The sequence below is a fragment of the Manis pentadactyla genome, chromosome 12, assembly GCF_030020395.1.
Source record: "Manis pentadactyla isolate mManPen7 chromosome 12, mManPen7.hap1, whole genome shotgun sequence".
Classification (NCBI taxonomy): domain Eukaryota; kingdom Metazoa; phylum Chordata; class Mammalia; order Pholidota; family Manidae; genus Manis; species Manis pentadactyla.
The window spans coordinates 84,940,590-84,952,990 of NC_080030.1; the positions used below are offsets into that span (position 1 = coordinate 84,940,590).

Here is a 12,401-nt window from a genome sequence, read left to right on the forward strand (position 1 = left end):
GCAGGCTGCTTTTTGAGGTTGTGGGGGGGCCTCGTAGCTGCATTGGTATCTAGGGGATGGACGGCCTGAAGCTCCTGAAAGCTCCCAATCTGCTGGGCAGAATGTGCCCGGACAATTTTGTCCACCTGTCCTTTCTCCTGAAGAGCAAGCTTTGTACAGTCCTGTCCCTTTAGCAGTCCTCTCACTGTTAGAAAGTCTCTCAGACTCCCTGCCTTTCTTTTGTCCCATAGCAGCCCGTTGTGGATATGTGTTTTCCACAAGCTGCTGGAATCTCAGTCTCTCCAAGTATTCCCCTTGTTTTAGCTTTCCAACCTGACTAATCTCCAGATCAACATGTAATGTAGGTTCGTGCTCCCACAGCATATCTCCAGGGCTGGGTGTTTAGCAGTCCTTGGCCTTCACTCTCTCCGTGCTTCATTTCTCTTCCTCCTTCCTCTTAGCTGGGGTCGGGGAAGGGCTTGGATCCCTCCCGATCATGGCTTTGGTAATTTACCCTTTTCTTGAGGTCTGCTGTTTTCCCCAGGTGTTAGCAGTCTGCCTCAGCCTTTTTTCCTGTTGCTCTTTCAGGATTAGATTGTATTTTCTATATTTTCATATTATATGTGGGTTTGGGGTTTGTGTCTCACTTCTCACGCCACCATCTTTAAGCCTTCTCACCTCCTAGATTCTTAAAACCAATTCTTGCTTCTCTGTGAATCCCTAGGTCTGTTTGCATTGCTGTATCATGTTTTTCTTTGCTGAACATCTCTCTCCATCTTTTTAAACTCCCTGTTGAGTGTGTGCTTGTTAGGGACAAGCCTCTTTTGGTTTCATAGTCTAGCATCTTGCATGATGTTGCATACACTGGGTATGCAATAACTGTTAAAGACTAAATTCATACTATTCATGGTATATTATTTACATGCTGGGCCTTATTATTATTATTATTTTTTATTTTCTCCTGGGCTATGGCTTTTAAAAATTTTTAAATTTTGTTATCATTAATCTACAATTACATGAAGAACATTGTGTTTACTAGGCTCCCCCCTTCACCAAGTCCCCCCCACACCCCCCCTTATAGTCACTGTCCATCAGCATAGTAAGATGCTGTAGAATCACTACTTGTCTTCAGTGTGTTGCACAGCCCTCCCTATGCCCCCCCACATGCTAATTATACATGCTAATTGTAATACCCCCTTTCTTTTTCCCCACCCTTATCCCTCACTTCCCACCTCATCTGGGCCTTATTTTAATAATGTATTTAAGATGACATAAACATTACAACAAATTAGAAGAAAATTAGAAGGAGTAGGATGGAAATAAAATGGGTTTAGGCATGAACTAATTCATGCTATGAGCATGTACTGCATGTGTAATTTGAATATGTGTGTTGGCAATTACAAGGAAACCATAAATGTGGAACTTATACATTAAGAAAATCTATCTTATCTGTTGTTTGAACAAAAAAATAGCATTTTTTCATTTTTATCTTGGAAATATTTATTTTTCTAAGTCACACATTTTTGTCAGCATATTTCTGATATTGAAGGGTTTCTCTGGGTAATGCTCACTGGTGATGAGAGTAGAAGTTAATTGGAATTTGGTAAAATGGAGTGGTGTCAGTTCTATGCTATGCAAGCAGTAGTATGACTGTATGGGGTACTCTTTAGTTCCTGAAGTTTGTGCTCTAATTCCTCTTTCCTGCTCTTTTTCAAAAAGCATATAGTCATGGTGTAGGAATCCCTGAATGCTGATTTGAATAATAACATTCTCTTGTAATAAATATCTTTTAAATTAATATAAGTAAAATATTTGTGAATTATAGCTTGCTCTCTAGGTGACTTGTTAGTCAAGTATAAATAAGTGAGCATATTAAAATTGTATTCTTATTCTGCTCTCAGATTAAGTTTATGTAAATCTAATAGGTTTTTGGTTGTTTTGATATAACACTCTTCTAGAATCTAATTCTTTGCTTTTTTTTTTAATGGAGGGCTGAGCTTTGTTTGCAGTGTTGTGCCTTAATTAACTGTTAAAGTAATGAGGTCTTATTATTCTGGGTAATTTATTTAATACAATGAAGCTGTTAGTCACTCCCTGACAATTTTGCAAAGGAAGTGGGCCAGGATGCCAATCCATTTCTTTTGCTGTGCCAGCCCTTAGACTTGTGTGTTTCAGGGGTTTGCTAATCACTAGCTGGCAACTGATTTATAAGGCGGGAAAGAAAGGACTCTTGAATGGCAGCCACTGACTTACCAGCAGGCGGGAGTGTGTACTGGCTTCAGGCTTTGTCAACTGGCTTGCAGATACTGCTGCCAGAGGAGAGTAGACTTGATGAGGCAAAGTGCCTATGTGCTACCTTTGGCATGTTTGTGATATCGCTGGTGTCATCTTCACCATCATTTGGTTTAGCAGCTAAGAACTGCTAAGTAGAATATCTACTCCAGTTGAATATGTCTGTTTCTCCCTGTCTGTTCCTTTGTTATCCATCCATCCATCCATCCATCCATCCATCATCCATCCATCTAATAGTAGATTTAAGCCATTAAAGAATTAGTCTCTGAAAGCAGTGTAGAATTGAGGTTGGTGAGTTTTTCTGTTAAGGGGCAGATAGTAAGTATTTTAGGTTATAGGTCATGTTGTCTCTTGCAACTATTCACTTGTGCTGTTGTAGGGAAGATAACAGCCATACATAATATGAAAATGAATGGATGTGGCTGTGTTCAATAAAACATTGTTTGCAAAAATTGATTTGCTTACCCCTGGTTTAGACAGTGGGGGTATCTGTCTCAACAAAGTATGTGACCTACACAAAATGTTAAAATGCTTTTAATGATTGTTTTCTAACACAGCTTGTATCTCAGGTTTGTTAGTTTGTCATCTGCTTTGAGGTTTACCCACCAAAGTAGTTATTAAATATTAAGTGTTTTACCATTTTATTTTACTTAAAAATACTAATTTAAAAATACATCTCTTTGGCTGGTTATAAAAATATAAGTTTGGAAATATAGAAAATTTTATTCTTTATTATTTGTGTATATTACTGATAATAGCAACATTAAATTTGATTTTTACTTGCAATTTAAAAAGCTATATATTTTTTTATTTAAAAAGTTTTTTCCCCATTTCCCCACAAAATCCTATAAAATAAACTGAAGGAAATTACATCTTTTCATATTAGCATCTTTTTTTTTGTTATTGAAGTATCATTAATATACAATCTTGTATTGGTTTCAGATATACAAAACAGTGGTTCAACAGTTTACTGGTATTATTAAATCCTCACTCCCCACTAGTGCCGTTACTGTCTGCCAGTATAGGATGCTGCAAGATCATTGACTTTACTCTCCCTGCTGTACTACTATCCCCATGACCAACTCATATTATGATTGATAATTTTTGTTCCTCTTATCCCCATCATGCTCTCCATCTACCCACCACAACCCCTACCCAGTGGTAACCACCAGTCACTTCTCAGTGTTGATGAATCTACTGCTGTTTTGTTCATTTTGCTTTGTTTTGTTTTTGTATTCTACAAATAAGTGAAATCATATGGTATTTGTCTTTCTCCTTCTGGCTTATTTCACTGAGCATAATACCCTCTATGTTGTTGCAAATGACAGGATTTCTTTTTTTTCTATTGTGTATATGTACCACATCTTCTTTATCCATTCATCTATTAATGGACACTTAGGTTGCTTCTGTAATGTGGCAATTATAAATAATGTAGTGATAAACATTGGAGTGCATGTATCTTTTAGAATAAGGGATTTTGTTTTCTTCAGATAAATTCCTAGAAGTGGAATTACTAGGTCATATAGTATTTCTATTTTTAGTTTTTTGATGAACCTCCATATTGCTTTCCAGAGTGGTTATGCAACTTTACTTTCCTACCAGTAATGTAGGAGGGCTCCGTTTTCTCCATATCCTCACCAATACTTGCTATTTTTTTGTCTTTTGGATAGTGGCCATCCTGACTGTTGTGAGGTGATATCTCATTGTGGTTTGATTTGCATATCCTTGATGATTAGAGATGTGGAGCATCTTTTCATGTGCCTGTTGGCTAACTGTATTTCTTCCTTAGAGTTATATTGGTTCAGGTCCTCTGCCCATTTTTTTTAATCAGGTTATTTGTTTTTACGTGTTGAAGCATATGAGTTCTTTATAAATATTGGATATCAACCCTTATCAGATAGATCATTTCTGAATATATTCTGTATTGTAGGTTGCCTTTTTGTTCTACTAACAGTGTCCTTTGCTGTACAGAACCTTGTTAGTTTGATTTAGTCCCACTTGTTAATTTTTGATTTTGCTTCTGTTGCCCAAGGAGATGTGTCCAGGAAAAAACTGGTTATGCTTATGTTCAAGAGATTTTACCCTATGTTTTCTTCTAAGAGCTTTATGGTTTCATGTCTTATATTTGGGTCTTTGATCCATTTTGAGCTTACTTTTGTGTTTGGAGTTAGACAGTAACCTAGTTTTATACTCTTGCATATATCCATCCAGTTTTCCCAACACTAGATATTGAAGAGGTTGTTTTTCCCCATATAAATGGCACCTTTATCATATATTAATTGAACATATATACATGGGTTTATATCTGGGCTCTCTAGTCTGTTCCATTGGTCTATGTGTCTGTCCGTGTGCCAGTATAATACTGTTTTGATCACTGTAGCTTTGTGGTATAACTTTAAGTCGGGGAGCATAATCCCCACAATTTAGTTCTTCTTTCTCAGGATTGCTTTGACTATTAGGGTCTTTTTTGGTTCCATATGAATTTTAGGGTTTTTTGTTCTAGTTCATTGAAAAATGCTGTTGGTATTTTGGTAGGGATTGCATTGTAAATTGCTTTGGGCAGATGGCCATTTGTATATAAATTCTATCTATCCATGAGCATGGGATAGATTTCCATTTATTTGTGTTTCCTATAATTTCTCTCATGAGTGTTTTATAATTTTCAGAGTACAGTTCTTTTCACCTCCTTAGTTAAGTTTATTCCTAGGTATTTTATTCTTTTTGATGCAATTGTAAATGGAATTGTTTTCCTGATTTCTCTTTCTGCTAGGTCTTTGTTAGTATATAGGAACGCTACATATTTCTGTATATTAATTTTGTATACTGAAACTTTGCTGAATCCAGTTATTGTAATAGTTTGTTGGTGGAGTCTTAGGGTTTTCTATGTATGATATCATATCATCTGCAAATAGTGGCAATTTAACTTCTTACCAATTTGTATGCCTTTTATCTCTTTATCTTGTCTGATTGCCATGGCTAGGACCTCCAGTACTATGTTGAATAAAAGTGGTGAGACTGGGCATCCTTGTCTTGTTCCTGATCTTAAAGGAAGAACTTTCAGATTTTCGCCATTGACTATTATGTTAGCTGTGGATTTGTCATATATTGACTTTATTATGTTGAGGTATGTTTTCCTCTATACCCATTTTGTTGAGATTTTTTTATCATGAATGGATGTTAAATTTTATGAAGTACTTTTCAGCATCTATTGAGTTGATCATGTGGTTTTTATCCCTCTTTTTGTTAATGTGTAGTATGACATTGGTTGATTTATGAATATTATACAATTCTTGCATCCCTGGAATAAATCCCACTTGGTTGTGATGGATGATCCTTTGATATATATATTTTTTTCTGTTTGCTAATAATTTGTTGAGTATTTCTGCATCTATGTTCATCAGGGATATTGCTCTGTTATTTTCTTTTTTATGTAGTGTCTTTGCCTGGTTTTGATATTACAACAATGCTGGCATAATAGAATGTGTTTGGAAGTATTTTTATGTTTGGTAGAATTCAGCTGTGAAGCTGTCTGGTCCTGGACTTTTGTTTATTGGGAGTTTTTTGATTACCTATTAATTTCATTGCTGGCAATAGGTCATTCACATTTTTTGTTTCCTCCTGGGCCATTCTTGGAAGGTTGTAGTTTTCTATGAATTTGTCCATTTCTTACAGGTTGTGCAATTAATTGGCATATAATTTTCCATAGAGTTCTTTAATAATTCTTTGTATTTTTGTGGTATCCATGGTGACTCTTCCTTTTTCATTTCTAATTTTTTTTATTTGTGTCCTCTCTCTTTTTTCTTGGTAAATCTGGCTAGGGGTTTGTCTGTTTTACTGATCTTCTCAAAGAACCAGCTCTTGGTGTCATTGTTTTTTTTCTGTTGTTTTATTCTCTATTTTATTTGTTTCTGCTCTGATTTATTATGTTCCTCCTTTTACTGACTTTGGGTTTTATTTGTTCTTCTATTTCTGGTTTCTTTAATTGGGAGTTTAGGCTGTTTATTTGGGATTGTTCTTGTTTCTTGTGATTGGTCTGTTTTGCTATGCATGTCCCTTTTAGAACCATCTTTGTGGCATCCCACAGATTTTGGACTGTTGAATTTTTGTTTTAATTTGTTTCCATGTATCACTTGATTTCTGTTTTAATTTTTTCATTGAATCATTGATTATTTAGAAGCATATTGTTTAGCTTTCATGTATTTGTGGGCTTTTTCATTTACCGGGTCTAATTTATTTCTAGTTTCATAACATTGTGGTCTGAGAAGCCGCTTGATACAATTTCTTTTTGAATTTATTGAGGCTGTTTTTGTGGCTTAGTGTATGATCTATTCTGGAAAATGTTCCATGTACACTTGAGAAAAATATGTATCCTACTGCTTTTGAGTGGAATGTTCTGTAGATATCTGTTAAGTCCATTTGATCTAATGTGTTGTTCAGTGTCTCTGTTTCCTTATTTATTTTCTGTCTGATTGATATATCTGCTGGTGTGAATGGTGTGTTAAAGTCTCCCAAAATGAATCAGTTGCAGTCTATTTCCCTTTAATTCTGTTAGTATTTGTTGTCTGATAATTGTTATGTAATTTCCCTTTTCTCTTGTTACTTTCTTTTGTTTGAAGTCTATTTTGCCTCATATAAGTACTCCCATTCCTGTGTTTTTCTCCCTATCATTTGCATGAAATACCTTTTTTCCATCCCTTCACTTTCAGTCTGTGTGTGTCTTTGGGTCTGAAATGAGTCTCTTGTAGGCAGCATATAGACAGGTCTTGTATCTTTATTCATTGTGCCAACCACTGTCTTTTGGTACATTCAGTCCATTTATATTTAAGGCAATTATTGCTAGGCATGTACTTATTGCTGTGTTTTGGTTATTTTTGTAATGTCGCTTTGTTCCTTTCTTCCTCTCTTATACTCTTGTTATGTGATGGTTTTCTTTAGTGTTGTCATTGGATTTCTCTTTTTACATTTTGTGTGTATCTATTACAGGCTGTAGGCTTGTGGTTACAAGAAGGTTCATGGATAGCTTCCTAACTAACAGTCTACAGTAAGTTGATGAGTTCTCTATATCAAATACAATCTAAAAGCAATTTTTTATTCTTCTTCCTCCTCTATACTTTATATATTAGATGTCATAATCTGCATTTTTTTGTGTATCCTTTGACTGAGTTTGTGTATAGTTGGTTTTACTACTTTTGTTGTGTTTTGTTTTAATTTCATACTTGCTTGATAAGTAATTGGTGTACTACTTTGGGTTTATTTTCACTGGTGAAAACTATTTAGGCTTAGGAACATCTCCATCTACAGCAGTTCCTTTAATATATCCTTTAATGCCAGTTTAGTAGTGGGAAATTTCTTCAGCTATTTATCTGGGAAATGTTTAATCTATCCTTCAAATTTGAGTCATACCTTGCTGGGATGAGGATTCTTTGTTGAAGGTCCTTCTGTTTCAATACATTATTTATTTCATGACACTCCCTTCTGGCCTGTAAAGTTTTTGCTGAGAAGTCTTCTGATAGCTTGATCAGGTTGACCTTTTAGTAATCTTTTTTTCTCTCCCTGGCTGCTTCCAGTGCCCCCTCCTTATCCTTCCTCTGTCTCCCTCATTCTAATTCTGTCTCTATGTGGTCTTCCTGGGGCTCCTTCTGTACCGCTCCCTGGGCTTCCACAACCTGGGTGTCTATTTCCTTCCCCACTTTGGGGACATTTTCAGTAATTATTTCCTCAAGGAGACTGTCCACCCTGTTGTCTGTCTGATCTCCTCTGGTCCCCTTAGTATGTGAATATTGCTTCATTTGGAGTTCTCACTCAGCCCTCTTAGCCTTCTCTCATTCCAAGAGACCCTTTTCTCTCTGTTCCTTGGCCTCCCTGCGGCCTGTGCTCCGACCCCCTCCCACTGAGCGTCTCCTAGACTTCAGCAGTCTATTTTATTCATTCCTCCTTTGCATGTATCCTCTCAGTTGCTGTGTTCCTCAGCTCTCAGTGGCTCTGTTTCATCTCTTCTGTCTTTCTGGTGAAGTTTCCTCTGCGATCATCAATACTTGTCCTTAGATCGGTGAGCATATTTATGACTGGCACCTTGGTATCTTTTTTAAGAATATTGGTGTTCTGTTGTTTCATTTAGCCCTCTTTCTGGTGTCTTAGCTGTAGTTTTGTTTGGAACGTATTCCTCTGCCTCCTCATTTTGTCAGGGTTTCTGTGTTTCTTCCTTTGTCTTGGACGAATCTGCTATGCCTCCTTGTGTGGAGAGTAATGGCTTTATGAGAAAGGTGTCCTGTGGTGCCCAGAAGCTCAGGACTCTTTGCTTCCCAGTGCCTGGTTCTCCTCTGTGCTGGAGCCCCAGCTGCTGTTGGTGGGCAATGATTGGGGTCGTCTTTCTGTCTGCTGACAGTGGTCTGTCTCAGTACAGTGGAAGGCAGTTTGCCTCAGCTGGCCTTTTGTGATCAGAGCAGGGGTGCTTCTGTTGGGATTACTGTGGGCCTGGCTGCCCTTCATCTGCCCTGCACGAGTGTTGGGGCTACTGGGTTAATGGGGTGGGTGGGGTGTTTGTTTGGCTCTGGGGCAGGCTTGCACTGGCAGCAGGAGTCTCTTTGGTCAGGACTGCCTGTGATGAGGGCAGAGTGCCTGGAGCTGTCTCCTGGAGGCACCTCTCTAATTGGGCTGAGACAGGGTGGAGAAAGCTAGGAAAGCCTTCCTCTGCCTGCCGGGCAGAAAGTCTGGCACTGCTGGGCCGAGCAGGTGGGTGAGTGTACAGGGAAGCCTCTCACAGCTGAGCTGCCAGCCAAGGGGGTTGCAGCGTTCGGGGCTTCCTGGCGTGCCAACCTGTTGGGCCATGTGAAGGCTGGGATGTGTTGTCCACCTGCCCTTCTCCTGTGGAGAGAGCTGTCTGACTCTTGCTCCTTTGGCATCCAGCTCCTGGCACATCTTTCAAAGTGCTGCCTCTGTTTTGGGTCTCAGTGGGACCAGCAGAGTGTGCCTGTTCTCCCCAAGCTTCTGGAGTCTCAGCCTCCCAGAGTGCTCTGACTCTCGCCAGTGTCCAGCCCCACTAATCACCAGGACCCAGTGCAGTGCAGACTACTGCTCCCAGAGCATATCTGCAGGGCCGGGTGTGCAGAGCTCTTGAGCACCTGCACCTTTCCTGTGCTGTTACTCTTCCCTCTGCTTGTGGACTGAGACAAGGGGAGGGCTTGGGGCCCACTGGAATACAGCTCGCCACGTTACCCTTCTCTGGTGGTCCTCTCTCCTCCCCCAGGTGTAGGTGGTCTGTCCTACAGTCTCCAGGTCATTGTCAGGGTGAGCTGTAGTTGCTGTAGTTGCTTCTTTGGTGTGTGTGGGGGAGGAGGTTTCCACTTTGCCTTCCTACTCCACCATCTTTTTCCCCCTCCTCTTAAAAACAATATTTTGACATGAAAATGTGGCCAAGATAAATTGCTAAATGGAAAAAAGGAAGATTTTAGAAGGGTTTTAAACATTGTATATAATGTGACTATTTGTGGAAAAAAATCCAAGTAGTTTTTATATATTTCTATTTATATACACACATACTTATATATTGTAAATATCTGAAAAGATACTGAATCAGTCAGAGTTCTTAATTTTCAAGCAAATGAGATCAACTTTGTCCAATATAAGTAAAAAAGATCACTTGAAAGATAGTAAATAACGCTGAGATCTCTGGAGTGCCTATAGAACTAGAAGTAATGCCCAAAGTCTACTGTGTGACGTGTTCCACAAAGACACCCTGTCGGTGGATGTGGGTGTGCAGTCTGAATGACTGAGACCACTGAGACTTCTGCTGGAGTTTTGGCCAGTGTTACCAGTACTCTGGAATGTATTCTGTATACTTGCTGTTCTTTTTTGTCATCTGTTTACAGTTCAGAATCTTGCATAGGTGCATTTGATTGTCAGAGCTTATGTTTTGTGCCCTATTTGCAAGTGAAGCTGGGAAAGTGAATATGTGGGCCTTCTGTAGTGGGCAGAGGCCCTGCCTCATCAGATGGGGTGTTGCCTAACGTAGAAAGGGGATAAGGAGCTTGGACAACAGACCAAAAACCGTCCACTGCAGATAGTCAGGGATTGCTGGTGTTGGTTAGTTCTGAGCAGTGGGGATGGAAGGGCTTAATGGGCTGCTAAGGGAACCTTTCTGTGCTCTTTGAATTAAAAAAAATCATATAACAATGATAATAAAAAGACTTTGGGGAACAAAAGTAGACTTCATTTTTTCCCACCACTTCCACTGTTATACTGCTCCCACTGGCATCCATGAGGGCTTCCCAACATAATGGGACAATTCCATCAAACTTTCCAAATCAGTTTTATTGAGAAATTCACCCTACGATTTCCTCTTAACTTCAGTCACCTCTATGTTGCTTGTACATAGTTGGGCAGAGAAATCATGAAATGGTTTTCACTGGGATACTACTGGCTTCTTCTTCCTTTTTGTCTGGTGGAACTAATTTAGTATAATTCTTTGAGGTCTATAGGATTCAGCTTTGAAAATTAAGGTGTTGTATTGGCTGATATGGTTGATGCAGTGTTGATAAATGCAAGGTGCAAAACTAAAATATACTTAAAATTTGGCTGTACTGTGTGATTTTTCTGTTTTTCTACTATTTGTTTCTCTATAAAAAACTAGTCTGAGAGCTTTAGTTCAATAAAGTATTAGCATATTAAAGCTTTTTAAACTCTATTTCTTAGAACAGTTTTGATTTATAAAACAAGTATGAAGATTGTACAGTAGAGTTTCCATATGCCCCACACATCCAGGTTTCCATACATTTGTAACAATTAATTACCCAATATTGATATATTATCATTGACAAAAGCCCATGATTTATTAAGATTTTATTAGTTTTTATCTCAAATCCTTTTTTCTTTTCCAGGATAGTTGATGTATTTTATACATTTATATAGTACTTTTTCATATGTGTAGTAACGTCATAGAGCTATATAATTCTATTTCTGATAGAATCTGAGGGAAAATAAATAAAATCTTGGCCACAATGAGATTCTATATTCTTTTATGTACAAATTTCTTATGAGAAAGAATAATTAACCTTTAATTTTTTTCTGTTCCATATTCAGTGGAACAAGTTCCTGTAGATCCATACAACATCCCCCTGTCCCAGGCTGAAGTTATACAGGAAGGGAGTGATGTCACTCTAGTCGCTTGGGGCACCCAGGTCAGTAGCACTCACAGCAGTTGGTAATGTCCATGCGTGCTTGGAAGCTGTCATTTTTAATCATGATACCATGAAGAATTTAAAGTGATGTTTTCCTTATGTCTCAAAGTCTTGTATGTGGCTACATGTATATCTGGTACTGACTTCTGATTGAAGGTGGGTGCTTATCACTCATATTAAAATAAATATGCATATGGTGAATCTATTAAAAATACACTGGGTTTGCAAAAATGTATTCATTGAAAATACTTTTTATAAAGTACACCTTACCTGTCTTCACTACTTATTTCTGCAGTTGACTGTCATTTGCATCCCATCTGCTGTCATCTCCCATGAACAGTTTCCTGGATATGTACCCGTGCAGTGGTGTAGCCTCAGAATTCCATACTCTTCTCTTTTCTAGCAAACCTCATCCCTGAACTATCTCAGGTTTCTCTGGTGCTTGTCACATTGCTTTACCTGCGAACTTTTAAATTCAGGACCCTTTTTCCCTCTGGCCATAGACTGCCGTCTTTTATACTTTTATCTCTTTGTTTTAAAGAAATGGTCAGTTTTTCTTTATTCCATGTAAAGGAAATTCTTGCTTATTTTAGAAAATTTAATACAGCATTGTATAAAGAAGACAATGAAAATCATTTGCAATACCACAGCTTCCCACTTCCTTCTCCACTTTGATTTTGGCTTGGGCAGCTGCAGTCCTCGGGGTTTCTCGCCTTTCTGGCTTAGTCTTCTGTCCACATCTCTGTCTCTCTTAGCAGTTGTCCTTACTTCTCTCTTTAACGGAGAGATTAGAGTGGGTTAGACATAACCTGGCTTTTCCTTCACACCAGTCACTTGGCTGTCAGTCCTTTCCTCTTTCCCTTTTGTCCTCAAAGAAGAGGGGTCTGATTTCCATAACTGCCTCTCCAGACCTCATTCAGATACTACTAGATTTTAACTTCCCCAGGTCTGTGA

At 38.4% G+C, this 12,401-nt stretch overlaps 1 protein-coding gene across 6 annotated transcripts in view; it reads left to right on the forward strand.

Annotated features, from left to right (window-relative positions):
• Positions 1 to 12,401, forward strand: part of BCKDHB (branched chain keto acid dehydrogenase E1 subunit beta) — a 290,212-nt gene that overhangs the window by 93,842 nt on the left and 183,969 nt on the right. For all 6 annotated transcript variants that reach the window (XM_057489377.1, XM_057489375.1, XM_036918787.2 and 3 more), the window contains one exon: positions 11,350 to 11,447. In XM_057489377.1, the coding sequence (XP_057345360.1) occupies positions 11,350 to 11,447 (98 nt within the window). The remainder of the gene's footprint in view (positions 1 to 11,349; positions 11,448 to 12,401) is intronic.